The sequence below is a fragment of the Plectropomus leopardus genome, chromosome 18, assembly GCF_008729295.1.
Source record: "Plectropomus leopardus isolate mb chromosome 18, YSFRI_Pleo_2.0, whole genome shotgun sequence".
NCBI lineage: Eukaryota > Metazoa > Chordata > Actinopteri > Perciformes > Serranidae > Plectropomus > Plectropomus leopardus.
In genome coordinates this window covers 1,211,169-1,226,956 of record NC_056480.1, presented here as the reverse complement: position 1 = coordinate 1,226,956, position 15,788 = coordinate 1,211,169, and the positions used below count along the sequence as shown (strand labels likewise).

Sequence of the window (15,788 nt, the reverse complement as noted above, 5' to 3'; positions counted from 1 at the left end):
ACGGGCTGGGTTTTTATGGCACAAACCCAGTGCCCTCGTATGTCAGCTGAGGTAAGATGTACTGGAGCAACATCTGACTCTCTTCCCAGCAACAGCAAGTTTCCTCACACGATGATTCTGAATAAAGCTTATTTGATTTATTTGGTAACTTCAGGTCAAATCAAAAGTTTATGTAAGATTTTTAAGGTGAATATATAAGGTAAAGGGCATTTTTTTTTAAATGCTGTGATTTCTTGGCAAAAACAACAGATTTCGCAACACTATCACCCGCTGAAACACATTGATGGGTTTTTATAAAAGAAACGGAAACACTTGAATTTCTGAAAGCACAGGTCACATGCCATCCCTTTTCCTGCACATCTGGAGTTTACAAAGTCAGCTCATACACTATGTCTCTTCAGAAACCTTGATATGATATGTAGGAAATGTACAAATGTAATGCATCCATGGTTTACAGAAATATACAATGCCAAGATTTTCTTCTGACAACTGGGCTGATTATTATCCAGTCTATTAACACAATTTACAGCCTACAGACATTTTAGTGGTGCTTAGCATTACTTTCACGTAACTTTTACCCGCTGCAGCTTCTCCCCAGACCATGAACTCCTTAATAACTACAAATATAACGTAACAATAAGTACAGTGCAAAATGTGTAGTCATTAAAATAACTAGTTGATCAAATCAAAGCCCTAATTTGCAAACAAGCCGCAACCTCTGAGCCCGAGAAATGAGGCCAATGCGGAAGCACCAAAAGCTGCAGTTCCTCTAATGGCCACTCGAGGGTGGCTCCAAAACCAAGCAAATCCCCTGTATGAAAAATGCCCCAATTTTTAGCAAAAATAAACATGCTTACAGCCTGCTGTATTTCTCCCTCATTTTTGACTTGCAGGACATTTCTTGCTAAGTTGCTCTATTTTTGGGTTTCGGATGTTTAAATGCTAGTGAAAGGCCTCTGAATGTGGCACTGGAAAACTGATGTCGATCCAGGTGTTAAAGGGTTGAGCACGTTCATGAACTGCTTGTAGTTGCAAGGGAACAATCTGCATGGAGAAACATCCACTCTCTGCTCTCTGCTTCACAGGTTTAATTATATTCTGTGTGTACGTGACAATTTTGATACTAATTGTCTTTTGGTAAAACTTAGAGCACGTGTGTAATTCGATCTGCATGCCACACATTGTCTGTCAGATGTGTAACAGGTTTTTTTCTTCACTTTTTGTCTCGTCACAGAAGGTTGTTCAGGTGATAAAATGATTGATGTCTGGATTTAATTCAGCTGCTTTGATTTTAGCTTCCTGGTATCGTGTTTTCTTGCTCTCACTTGTCACACCTGAACACAGCGGAGCTCACATTTACAAGGCAAAAAAAAAAACAAAAAAAAAAAACTAAGAAAACATGGTTTACCTCATGAATTTTGTATTTCTGACAAAGTCAAAGAGGTTCATTTCAAAATCTTGGGAGATGTTGAAAACGTGTTCTTTCTTTGGACGGTGAAACTTTAATCCATTTTTTCTGTCAGTGTAAAATAATAATTGATATTTGGTTTAATTTAAGTTCTCATGTTTTCAATAACTGTAATATCACTCATCATTTAAAAATATAAAGATATAACTTATTATCATGATGATACAAGTAACAATTAATACTTTCTAATGGGGAAATTTGTTATCCATAAACAACCATCTTTGTATCTGTTTTTGCCTTATTTCATCTCAACACTTTTCTGTCAGATTTTAAGAATACTGCAAAAACGTATTCAGCAAAACCTCAGTGAGACATGATGTGAATTACTTATGTTTGTTCGTTTTTTTTGTTTCTGTCCGTTTCATTTTTTCCCCATTTTAATAAATATCAATATTTGTATATATTCATGTATCAATATTATGATTATTATTTATGATTATTATAATTTATGTTTTTATTTATGTTTGTTTGTGTTCTTGTTTCCTTGATGTATTTGTACATGTTTTTTGTTAAATATAGCTGTAAAATTGTATTAAAAGATATATTTTTTAAAATGATTTATTATGTGTGCTTTATTCTCTAAGATGCATTTACATTTACATACTCTTCTGCTGGCTGTCTTTAATAAGGAAATAAGCTGCGCTAAAATAACTGGAGCAAATAAAAGCGTCAGTACTCTGAAGAATTGGAGAAACACGTAACTGATCATGCCTCTACTGAGAGTCACAGCACCTTTTATTGTTTTTCCATAGGTCACTTTGATGACACACATTCATTTAAACTGTTTCGGGATAAATACAGAGGAGTGACTACAGATGCTTATCAGTCTCTGACAGAAAGCACCTTCCGCTTTGACAAGTGGGCTTCTACAGAAGGAAGAAGTCGAAGGTGTGGCACACAAAAGCCTAATTTTGGTTCATCACGCTCATCACAAACACACTTCAGTTACTCCACCCTATCAAAACCTCAGCACGTGTCCTCAAACAAGGAAATAAAGCACATGAAATAACACCTAACACCTTGATCCACAGTTTTTCAACAGCATTAAAACCTATAAAACTTGAACAAAATGGCTTGATTTCTTTCAAAAACATGGGAAAAACATAAGGAGCAACTTTACAAGAAATGTCCCACAAACTGCAAAAAAAAAAAAAAAAAAAAAGTAAAAGGCGATGATCTGAAATTAGTTGCGACGGATTATTAGATTTTTTTTTTTAAATGAGGGAAAAATGTCCTGAAAGCTATATTTATAATTCCTTTAAAAAACAAAAAAAAAACAAAACCATTTACATTTCTTTTAGCACTTAGCTAATGGTCTTTTTTGTCAGGTTTTTTACCCTTTTTTGTGTGTCTTTGTTTGATTTTGTTAATTTTTTCTAATTCTCGCGTAAGTTTTTATTCATTTCCTGCTAATGTTTGGGCCATTTCTTGGCATGTTTTTGAAAGAAATCCAAGCTGTTTTCAAATATAGTTGCCTCACGAATAAAACCTGGCATTGATAGGGTCAAAATTCCTAAAATTAAAGAATGTTTGATATTTATGATGAGGACTGATGCTGGTTAAAAAAATGAACTTAATGAAAGAAGAAAAATCATAGTAATGTATAATATATTTTTTAAAAGCTTGATTTTGAAGAGCAGATTTTTCGTGCAGATTTCAGACGTGCTGAATAACAATGCAAGGGTTAACACACTGCATGAGATCTGACCTTCTTGGATACACTTTTTTATCTGTTTAAATACCCCACCCTTGGTCCTACTTTGTACGTTTTTTATTTACTTTAGTGTGAAAGATCATGTCAGGTAAGTTTGTTTTAACTTTAACTTTAACTGCTGGCTGGTTTTAGAATGAGGATATAAACTGAATAAAATAATGGGATTAAGAAATAACCCCAGTGGGATATAATCACTGCTGAGAGTCACGATGACAATCACATGCACGTATCGCTCTTCTGGGGAAGTATAGAGGAGTGACCATCATTTCTTTTGTCTATAAAAACAAAAACTTTTGACAAGTGAGCTACCAGAGAAGGAAGGAGAGAAAGGTGTGCTACAAACAAGCTTAATTTCCATCATCACAAAAACATGTTGCTGCACGCTTCAGTTTTTGATAAAGCAGAGGGTGGAGCGACTGAACACATGCATCCCCTGCAAACATACAAGGAAATAAAACACATTATAGACACACTGTGCAGTACATCCTACCCGAGTACCTGTACTGTGTGTCTTTCTGTTTCATGTTCCTGACTGTAAAGCTGCCACCTGTCACTTTAGTATACGAAACGAACATAATTTGAGTTATGATTAACGTTTGAAACACCTGTCTGCTCCGTCTTCTCAACACCAGCGGGTCCCAAACTGGAGGCTGAGAAATTTTCCAACTTCTTTTTTTTTTTTTGTCTGATATTCTTTGGAAAAGCTCTCCGACATGACGCTTTAAAAACATCGGGCGTCATGTGTCAAGTGTGTTTACTGAACCACTCATAACTCGGGCATATTGGCGTACTTTTTTTTTTTTTTATGCAAAAAAGTTTAAACGAAAAAAATAAAACATGGACATGACCTGAAAAAAGTGCTTAAAAATTATAATAATTTGCTCTAACACAATGGCTTTTATCTTTAACTGAAGTTCAACCATATATTTCAATCAGTTAAATCTTTACATTTAGCTTTTTCAACCATTTTATCTGAAATTGACTTTAACTGTTTTTTCATCAATTGTAGCTTCATATTTCAATCATGTAAGTGCTTTTTTTAAATAGACATACATACATTTCATATAAAATTAACTCTTTGAGTCATTTATACCAACACCACCATTACATTTTTATCCATGACTTTCAGAAAACATCTTCAACTGTTCAACTGCCAACTATTTAACCCTTTGAACCTGCAACATCACTTTTTTGTGCTGTTTTTAGACTATTTTCAGAAATTTTAAACATTTGCGAGTGGCTTTCATTCTTTCAAAAACAGAAATGTTCTGCAAATCGCAAGAAATTTGTAGAAAAAAACAACAAAAATGTTTAAAAAGTGTAATTCAAAGTTTACATTTACAAATATTTATACATTTACTTTTCCAGGTAATTAATTCTTTTAAGCTCCTTTTTCCAAGTCATTTTCTTTTTTCTTTTTTTAACTTTCCTTTTTTGTGCAAGTTTTCTTTTTTTTTTTTATACTTTCTCATACTTAAAAAGAAAAAAAAAGGTTAATTTCTTCTAAGACTGCTCATTGCCTTCTTCTCTTGAACTGAAGTCCCCCCTGTCAGTGTGTGATATAGACAGAAGCAACATCAATATTCAGGTCACGGCTAACAGCTCTGAAGGACTTTCCTGCAGTGCGCATGCTAATGACCGATAACTTGAATCTTGCACCATGTGAGTCATTGTGTTTGGTGCTCAAACTGTTCATTCAGAGCGGCCTTTTATTGCCCGTCCTGAGGCACACCTGCATGCGTAGCAATCATGCAGCTAATCAGCATCTTGACGCTCCACACCTGTCAGCGGGATGAACTCTCAGCAAGGGTGCAAGTGCTCTCTGAAACTGAAAATTGTGAGGAAAATCTGGAAGAAATAAGCCTTCTGCATGCACAGAAAGTCTTAAATGTTGCCTTGAACATTTATTTTAACATATATAAATCATCCTTTATGAAGGAAGGTTGCAAATAGATATCACTGGCTTGGTGGGAAAGTGACGTCTTTAGAAGTCTGCAGACGACTTTGTGTTAGTTTCAGCTTTAATCAGACTTTGGATGAATTATTTAGAAACACCAGGACGCATCGCCCTGTGTCTCATCCAGCCGCTCGCGCTGAGCTCTCATTATTATTACCAGGGGCAGATGTAATGTTTTGGGGGCCCGGGGCCACAAGCACATGAGCTTATTTTCAGCCTTTCTCTAACTGGGAATGTTGGCAGGCTGTTGGCAGCTATAGGAGAAGTAGGTCGACTCAAAAGTTTTTAATTCCTGACTAAAATGATTAATAGCACAGAAGTTGAAGTCAGAGTCCTGCAGTCAGGAGAGGTTGGCCTATTATCAGCACAACGTGCTTAAACTTACCTTCAGTTTGTTTAAGGTGGAGCTTTTCATTTATATAAAATGCTGGAACTATGAGGGCAAAAAAAAAATCCCCCAAAAAGAGCAATAATCCTTCATTAATCATAATTGAAGTAAAATGTTCAGTTAATCGTGATAAAACTATAAAAACCTTATGATGTCTTCATAAAATTTCTTACCAAGTTGGCCCTTGCATTTTTCCAATGTTTTTGAAAAAATCGTATCAGTTTGCTCAGGTCTCAGAGGTTGTCAAAGATGCCTGAAAGCAGCACAGAAAAACTGATGCTGCTTCAGGTTTCCGAGGGTTGACTACAACACATAAGTCCATTTTAATCATTGAAAATATTTTCATATTTTAAATAATTTTTTTAAGTCTGTTTCATTCAAATGGTCCAAAATCACAAAGTTTTCTCAAAAGACTTTATAATCTGTGCAGCACCTGCTATTCTTAGAAAAAGAAAAATATGAAAAATGATTCATTGGAGACATAGAAATAGAGATTCCAACACTGATTTTTCAGTTCAATACTTAAAAAGAAAAAAAATTGAAAGTGTGCAGTTAAAGTTGACGGTAGCGGAACAACATCACTCATCACATGTCAGCGTGGGTGTGACGCTCATGAAATGTTAAGGTGAAATGTTAATGCGACCCAGTCATGCATCCTTCACTGGAACTGCCGAGGCCGTAAAAAGAAAACACAAAGTGCAAAACCTCTCGCTCCCTCTTGTGGTCAGCCCGGTTATACCGGATGAAATTATCTTAACACGAATACCATCCATTAGTGATACTCACAGCAAAATTCGGCTCCTGATAGGGTCCCGGTTGGCCCCCAAACCATTTTCTAATTCACAATATAAATAAAGTGATAAACACTGGGAATTGTTTTTGTACTTTTAGTATGCACACGGTGCCACAGCGCATACAACAGCATCCAAACACAGCTGGTTTATCAACAAAAAGTGCCAGTGGAGGATTCCCAAACCCCCAGACAGAGTTCCTTGCTGAGCCCCTAATGTCCTAATACCCTAGAAATGTCCTAAATCTGGGAAATGCCCTAAGATCCTGAAAATGTCCCGAAATCAGAGAGTAGCCCCAAAATCCTAAACACATCCAGTACTAAATCCTACAAATGTCCTAAAATTCTTCAAAAAAATCTCCTCAAATCAGAGACATGTCCTGAAATCCTGGAAACAATCTAAAATCCTAAAAATGTCCTGAAATCCTAAAAAACATCCTAGAATCCCAGAAAGTCCTAAAATCTGAAAAAATGTCCTTAAATCCTGAAAACATCCTAAATCCTTGAAATGTCCTGAAATCCCCAAACTGTCCCCAATCCTGGAAACGTCCTAAAATCCTTGACATGTCCTGAAATCCCCAAACCGTCCCCAATCCTGGAAACGTCCTAAAATCCTTGACATGTCCTGAAATCTAGAAACATCACAAAATCCTAGAAATGCCCTAAAATCTGGGAATTGTCCTTAAATTCAAGAAATGTCCTCAAATCCTAGTAACGTGGGCTGCTGCAACTGGCCCCTGGCCTCCTGTCATTTTGCAAAAGTGGCCCCTAAATAAAGCAGGTTGAGTGTCCCTGCCTTACATGTAAAATTTAACCATTTACACTCTCTCTGTCACGGCACAGCACATGTTAAGTGTACGTAAGAGAAATTGCCGGATTGTAATCTTTGGAAGTGATGAGCCTTTATTGGGGATGTTGATCACAGGTGTCAGTATTTTCACCGTCTGTTATCATCCGTCAGTTTGGAAACAGATTGTGTGGGAGTGTTAAAGGTTAAAACAGCTTTTCCTTTCATGAAGGTTTTAATGATTTGACAGTTTACATGATGCCATTTGAGCACGTCTGCAGAAGCCACGACATTTACTTTTATTTTGTTGGAATGTAAAAAATATGAACATTCAATATCTCCAAATGAAACAGACATTAAACTCGAGTAACTGAGCGGCTCACTGTAGTGAGAATAACGGAGACAGACCACTGATTGGCGTTGTGGCCACTTTTTTTGGAGGAAACTGGCCGTCAGTTTTCGCAGTAGTGAAAGTGCAGCTGGGTGATCCGTGTAGTGAAAGCGGCGAGGGAATTCTGGGACGGGCGGACAGAAAGATTTCCCCTCCTGTCCAGATGGAGGCCCTCAGGCTACAAACACTCTCAAAATAAAGCGTTTCCATCAGGTCGCTCATTTCCAGCTCTCAGTCTCTCCCGCGAAGAAGGAGCCGAAAAAGAAACACTAACACAAATCAGGGATGTGACCGTGAACTGCTAAAACAAACACAACACAACAAAAATCATCCATCAGCACGTGGTGTTCGTCCCAAAACAGAATCAGTATTAAAAAAAGGAAAACGCAGCCCCGACAAATAACAATCCACTTGGACTCTACTTAAAACCAGCATTTTTTTTTTTCAACCGTTTTTGACCTTTTCTCTGCGCGTCCACGCCGCTGCGTCTCACTCGTACTCTGCGATCAGAACCATCATGCTGACTCCGAACAGGAGTGCCAAGATCTCCATCAGGGACTGGCCGAAACTGGATCGGCCCGCCAGCAGTTCTGGGAGCACGGTGACGGTGGCGATGTAAACGAAGCCGCCGGCCGTGAACGGCAGGATCCAGGCGGTCGCCGCGGTGCCCACGCCCTCAGCCAATAGAGAGCAAGCTGTGCCGGCCAGAGCTCCCAGGGCCGTCAGCAGCTGTAGACACATGGCCTGATGGGAAAAAAATCTGAAGGTCAGTAAGACTAAAATGCATACTAACATATATAAATTAACAGTAAATAAATAAATAGATAAACTTCAATTAAAATCCAATCCAAAAAGCCTTAGCTTAAGGCTTTTTGGATTTAAAATCTGTAGTTAATAGGGATGGGCATCAATCTGGATGTATTCGCAGCCCAACTCCCCAGATGTGAACATGACTTTTATATTTTTTACCAACTTAAAAACTGGTAAAAAACGCCCTTTCTGTCTATCATGAGACTCCACGTGAGTAATCGGCTACCTTTCTTTTGGTGCAGCCAGACTGGACGAGGATGGCAAAGTCTCCGATCTCGTGTGGGACCTCGTGCAGCAGGATGGTGAGGGTGGTTACCGCGCCGACAGCTGGACCCACCAGGAATGACGCTCCGATTGCCAGGCCGTCGGTAAAATTATGTGTGAAGTCGGCTGCCAGGTTCAGGTAACCCGACACCTTGATGTCTGTGTGAGTGAAGAATAAAAGAGGTTAGGGGCTTAAAGAGTGTATAAACACGCTGTTTTAAACCTGCTGTACCGTATGTACACATATATATATATATATATATATATATATATATATATATATATATATATATAATATGTATGTATATATATATATATATATGTATATATATATCTATCAGACAGGCTGACGGAGCATTGCTGGGGTTAAAGATGAGCCACTTCTTTCAGATTGAGGCCACATTGTTCTGAACTTGAAATGACTCGTTCAGCACATACCTGCATAAACGTGACTGAAATGAGGTCAAGAGACAAACACATTTCAGCAATATTTTAACTTTCAACCCTTCAGGCAAATTAAAAACGTGATCAGCAAAAGCTAATGGTGAGTCACTAATGATGATGTCTTTATTAAAGTAAACGAGGCCAGTTGGCAGCTGTCGAAAGCTTCGACTTGGGCTGAGACCAAAACCGCTCCCTAATTCACCAAACAAATCTTTAAACAATTAACCCTCCATGTGCCATCCCTGAGTGAGTTTAAATTTAGATTTCAGACACCATGTTACCTTTTTTTCATTCAGTTGTACATTTTACACTCAAAAATGAAGGCAAATATTGGTATATATTAAGCATTATGATTTTGTCTCTATTTGAGAGATTTTGGACACGGTCCAGCCATTCAGGTATTGATTTGTTCTGAAAAAACATTTAAATAAAGAGCAGATTCTGTCATGTCGACATTTACACAATAAAACTATGTAACACGTTATCATCAGGGCTGAGAATCACAAGAGGCCCCACGATACGATATTATCACGATACTTCAGTGATGATACAATTTAACTTTGATAGTAAATATTTTAACGGAATGCTTAGTATTATGATAACATGTTTTGCCAATTTATTATTTTTTTTCAACTGCAAGTCATGTCCCCAAAGGAAAACCGTCAACATCTGTTCTATCTTTTTAAGTCTGTTCATCTTACTTCAGTCATTTTTTATTACAGCAAAATGGGCTGAAAAAGCAATCGATTTTATTTTTCTAACAGGCAACCAAAAATTTAATTTCTATTTATGATATTAATAATTTATATCATAAAATAAATCAACATAGCACAGTATAACCAAAACAATATATTGTTACTTTTGGAGTATCCAGAGTATAATATTCATTAATATTAGCAACAATATCTGAGTTTCAAAACTGAAAAAAAAAAAAAATTTTTTTGATGCCTAACTTCTGAAGTAAAATTACATTTGCTGAAAAGCACAGCTGGATGTCTCAAAACTCTTCTTAAACTTTAGTTTGATTTTTAACACAAAGCTGTTTTTAACCTTCATATCTTTAAATAGCAGCTCACCATATTCTGAGGTGTAAATGTCTCCTCCCACCTTCTCTCTTCAATAATCAAAATAACCCAGGTAAGTATTTTGGGATTTTTTTGTGTCACAGTTAATCTTACCATAAAGAAAAACTCCGCTTTTCTAAAAAACAACAAACACTAAGGTTAGTAAATATCATGTTTTACTGTCACATGTTTGAGTTTAAATTGTCGATATCTCCTGTCGCCTTCACAGTGCAGCTGAGTAAATTTCCATCGGATGGAGCTGTTGGGTTCATCTACTTTGTTTGGCGGTAAATCTTTAAAACTCTCTGATGTTCACCTGTGCCCTTTGTCTCCTTTTTCTTTGGCTCCTTCTCATCTGTGCTTCCTTTCTCCTCTTTCTTCTTCTCCTTTTCTTCCTCTCCATCACTGTCCTTTTCTTTGGGAGCATCTGAAAATGTCAAATCAAGTTCAGTGGAGCCTCAGACCAGATCAGCCGTCACATATACAAAATAAAATCATCAAATTAAGAATGAGCATACTTTTGTTCAGTAGATCAATATTTTATGTGTAACCATAAAAAAAATCATTCAGTTTGCAGCGGCGTACCGTGCGAGTGCCCGTGGGAATGTCCGTGTCCGTGGCCTCCCTTCAGCGCACGCACAAACTTCTCTACAACCAGGAAGGCGATGATCCCGCCGAGAACCCACAGACCCACCGACATCATGTGAGCGTGGGCGGCTCCTGAGCAGGCAGAGAGCGGAGAGCGTCAAACTGGGATACATGAAAAGAGTTTGACACATCTACTGATTTCACACCCGTTACTTCTGCTCATGACTAACTGTCACTTTGACACCAAACACATGCCAGAAGCAGCAGTTTGGGGGTGAAAGTTAACTTTTAGATGCAGCAGAACGAACCGTTAGGTCTCACTTTCAATGCGCCTGAAGTTCCGCTTCGCCGTCTCCGCCCCAAGTGCCATAAATAACCCGTATTCGAATAAAGCTTCTAACACCCAGTCCAGCTCTGAAAATCTATTTGTGGTGACGGATGATTTAGTTGTGGTGACACTGCAAAAATAAATGGGAAACCCTCAGTGTATGTTCAAGAAAACAGAACTTATTGTCTTGTTTTTTACCAAATTGGATGTCTAGAATCGTAAAGTTTCACTGCCACTGGTATCGACTACTAAGTTTCTGGTACTGTGCTCATTACAGCGTCGAGCTTGAAGTTGTTTATGTGTTATTTTTGCACCTCTGAGATAACAAAAGCAACAACTGATGACACATAAACTGAAAGAGAAAGATGTCGCTGCGTACCGTGGGAGTGACCGTGGTCATGTGACTCTCCACTTGCGTGCGAGTGTCCATGGTCTCCCTCTCCGTGGTGAGAGTGCGGCTCTGTGCACGACAAAAACAACCAAGAAGCAGATATTAAACCCAGACAAAACTGAAGATCCTGCTACTGTGTCTGTGCTTTTAATGCACATTTGTTTGTCGTCAGCAGGTCAATGAATATATTTTTTGTTTCGTATAAAGTTTGCAGAAATGTTTCATTGCTCATTGTGTATGGAGTAGATTATCCGCCATTAAAGCATAAGGATGGAAATACAGCTTTTAATCAAGACGGGACTATTTTCTCTGTTGTAGACTTTTTGTAAGTTAAAGAAGCGGGCAAAAATTTAAATATTTGACTTTACAAATCTACCTAAACAAGCTATTTCAAGTTAGCCTACATGGATGGAGAGAAGAAAGAGGCATCTATGGGTCAATTACCTACCCAGAGCGTGCGGTATGAGGTGGAGGAAGGCGTCACCCAGCAGACCACCGGAGGCGAAGCTGAGCAGCACCTTGAGCAGGTTCTGATGCTGGTCGCTGTTGGACTGAACTGGGATCAGAAACAGGATGAGGAACGGAGCAGCGCTGATCAGCAGCGTCGCTCCGATGGCCTGCAGACAGGGAAACAGGAACATTTTAGGGATCTTTTTCAGCCACATTTCTATGCAAACCATCTTTTTCTTTTTCAATCATTGCAGGGAAAATTTAAAGTTAAGCAGTACAAGTGTTGCCCCGTGTTAATGTGTATTTTGTCATAAAGGGGAGAGTATGAAGTAAAAGTGATGGGTTTAAAGATTTGTAACATCAGAAACGTCTGCTTTCATGTGGGAAAAGCTTCACTCATTTTGACAAAAAGAAATTAAAAGAAGGATTAATTAACCTTTTGAAACCTGGATCAACATCAATTTTCTTGTTGTTCTTGTTAATCTTTCACAAATATTTAAACCTTTAAACACAAAAAGAATTGGTCTAATTTCTTCTTTGCAAAGATGTGAAAAAGGCAACGAGCAACTTGGAAAAAAACGTCCCACAAACTCCAAGATTTTGTAGATTTAGGAAATTATTTTCATAAAAACTAGAAAAAAAATCTCCAAAAACTGTATATCTAATTATCTTTTTTGATTATTATTAATTTTAAGCAGGTTTTTTTCTGGTAATTTCCTTTTTAAAAAAAATATATTATTAACCTTTTTCCCTCCCTCTTTTTTGCTGGAAATTTTTAGTTAATCTTTTGCGACTTTTTCCTAATTTCTTTCTATTTTTGTATGTATTTTTTCCCCAAGTTACTTATTGCTCTCTTCACATTTTGAAAGAAATCAAGCCAATTCACTAAAATAGATCAAACATTTCTAGCAAATGAAATTTAAAAAAAAAATTTTTTTAAGACATTTTAAAACTTTTTTAAGGCAACCCATTGTTCCCAGTCTGACCCATGACCACACCTGTGTCCAGAGCTCCACTATGTCCCTCTTCTCTCCTCCTGCCTCCCTCTTCACCCTGTCTCCTCCATGTGAGTGTCCGTGTCCACTGTCCTCCTTGTGCACTCGCACGACATCCTCCTGATGTCCGTGATCATGTGAGTGTGCGTGTCCGTGATCGTGTGCATGTCCGTGATCGTGTGCATGTCCGTGATCGTGTGCGTGTCCGTGATCGTGTGCGTGTCCGTGATCGTGTGCGTGTCCGTGGTGCTCCTCCTCTCCATGCAGAGGGAGGTTGGCCTCGGCGCTCCACTTGCTTGCTCCGTGGAACATCCTCACTTCCTCGTGGTCATCGTGTGCTCCGTGGGAGTGGCCGTGATGGTGATGGTGGCCGTGGTGATGGTGGCCGTGGGAATGGGCGTGTCCATGGTCGCCGTGGGAATGGCTATGAGCGGCGGCTGAATGGGAGGCTAGCAGGAGTACCGCAGATGTGGCCAGTGTCAGTGCCAGCAGCCGTAAACAGCCCATATTTTCCCCTTTGACGAAGAGAACAGTGAAGAAGACACAGAATTAATAAAGGCTGTAAGATGGTTAAACTTAAACTCTAATATACTCTTCCAGATGACTGAGAGAAACTATTTATGTAGCCTTAAACATTATTTTGGACGTGCAAATTAACCATTAGCTTCATGTTTTTATCACTGTCAATTCACAGCAAGTTTAAGTTAAAATAAAGAGGAACCATCTGTTTGTCTTTGTTGTTACAAAACATTTGTTTATTTACAAGAACCTCAAATTTGTACTTAACTACAGTACGAGTAAATGTACTTTGTTATATTGCAACACAGGTATAAATATTATGAATTTGTCACTGCAACAACTCAAAATGAAGATGCATTAAAAATAAAGTCAAGTGAAAATTTAAATTAAAAAGGAAGGTAAAACCTCAGGGAGCTATTTTCATTCACAGTAAAAGTTCCTCCCATGCTGACACTTTTGCAAGTAATTAGTTTTATTGGCGATCATTAAAATAAAACACTGGTACAGATAATCTGCAAAATGCCAAATACTGTCAGTTAGAAAAATTACATTTTTTTTAATTTTTGAGAATCATCACTATAACTAATATTAGTATTTTCATTATTTAAGGTGCTTTTACAGGTCATTTCCTTGTTTGTTTTTAAATTATCTTGTCTTCTTATTGATTTGTATTTTTGCACTATTCATCTGAATCTATAAAAGTAACTACAGCTGTTATAGATTTGGTTAAAATTAAAATATTAGCTTTCAAAATATAGCCCATGAGTATAAAGCAGCATTAAATGGAAATGCACGAGTGGAGTACCTCAAAATGGACTTTTAATAAACACTGTCATGTAACACTGTTGTAAAACTGCACAGTGTGTTCAGTTTTTCCTGCAGCTGCAGACCAGAGGTGCAGACTGAGCTAACTGAAGCTAACTCAACAATCATCCCTCTTAGTTAGCTTTGTTTTGAGCTTGTGTTTATTTGCTGGCGGATTCAAATATCGGACGTGGATGCAAAGCCGATAATCTCTCAACTCTGAAGAGGTGTTAGCTTTAATCTCACGGTAAACAGCAGGAGCACCGCTCATCAATCAATGGCCTTTGATCGCCGGTTTCCGAAACTTGTACACAGAAATCCTCCGAGCTTTAACCACCCGGCTAACGTTAGCTAGCAACCAAACTGCTAACGTGTTGCTGCAGCGGGATCAACGTCCCGAAACTGACACACAATGAAGTAACAGAGTAATTATTCTCACCGGATAGTGTCCGATATCAGTGCCTGCTGCGCCGCTGGTTTCTCTCTGTCCTGAATGCAGCGTGTTTTGGTAAACTGATGATATTTGTCCCTGCGTTGATGCTGCTGGTAAGACGTGGCATTTACTCAAGTTAACTCAACCAAGTCTCGCGAGAACGTTCCTCCCGCTGTGCTCCCCTCGTCATCGCTTAGATGGAAATTATGTTTTATTTATAATGAGACTATATTATAATAGGACGTCGTCGTATTTTACAATATTTATAAAACACAAAAATTTAAAAAAAAATTTGATTTAAAAATGTTAATAAAGCAGATGAGTGTTCAGTGGAAATATCGCGAGATGCTTGTAGTATTTGAATCGTCACTTCAGGCTGCAGGAGTCAGAACAGGATGTATGTCCGTTTGTCTGTTATAAAGCATATATGTGATAAACGTGTGCAGCCTGGTTACAAGTGTCAGAGGTAAAATGGGCTCTCAGCTTTTGCTACAGATAATAAAAATATTTTGCATAAACGTATTTGCAGTGGTGGAATGTTTAAGTACAGTAGCCAAATTAGATGACATACAATTTTTTAGGTATTAATACTTTATTTTAGTATTTCCATATAATGCTACTTTATACTTTTACTTTACTGGGCCAACATTTCATTTGGAAATAGTGAACTTTTTTATTTCACTAGTTATATTTGTTTGGTAAGGATAAACATCTTGCTATGCATGGGGGGCAATTTTGCAAGATTGCAGGAGTTCAGAGGCCAGTTGCTGCAGGATTTTAACTCGTTTCTAGGATTTTGGGGCATTTCTAGGATTTGGGGTGTTTATAGGACTTTAGGACATTTCCAGGATTTTAGGACATTGCTCGGATTTCAAGACATTTTTTTTTTATTTTTTTTTTTTACCTTTTTGGGATTTCAGGATGTATTGAATGGGTGACAACCCTACTCTCATCCATCTTTTCCCTCTGGCTCGGTGAAATTAAATCAAAATAGCATAAAAGCGAGTTACACCTGCTGTTGTGCAGCATGTGTGTAGATGTGTTGCATTTCCCGCCCAGAAACTGAACAAATCCTTTGAACCGTTTGTCACCATTAGTTGAGATGCAACAACAATCCTCCACTTAGGCTGCAGGAGAAATATTTTTCAGTCATCAGAAAATTAGCCACATAAGCAGGAAAAAAAAAGTTCCATTTATAATTTC

The 15,788-nt window shown here is 38.0% G+C and overlaps 1 protein-coding gene across 1 annotated transcript; it reads right to left on the bottom strand.

Moving 5' to 3' along the window:
- Nucleotides 1-7,691: 7,691 nt before the first annotated feature.
- slc39a7 (solute carrier family 39 member 7) lies at nt 7,692-14,720 on the bottom strand. The gene is made up of 8 exons (XM_042506069.1): nt 14,592-14,720; nt 12,833-13,344; nt 11,833-12,001; nt 11,373-11,453; nt 10,663-10,797; nt 10,394-10,504; nt 8,532-8,728; nt 7,692-8,239 (listed from the first exon to the last, which is right to left on the bottom strand). Exons 2-8 carry the CDS (start codon nt 13,334-13,336, stop codon nt 7,985-7,987), a joined length of 1,452 nt encoding a protein of 483 aa, XP_042362003.1. The 5' UTR covers nt 13,337-13,344; nt 14,592-14,720; the 3' UTR covers nt 7,692-7,984.
- Between the last annotated feature and the right edge of the window lie 1,068 nt (nt 14,721-15,788).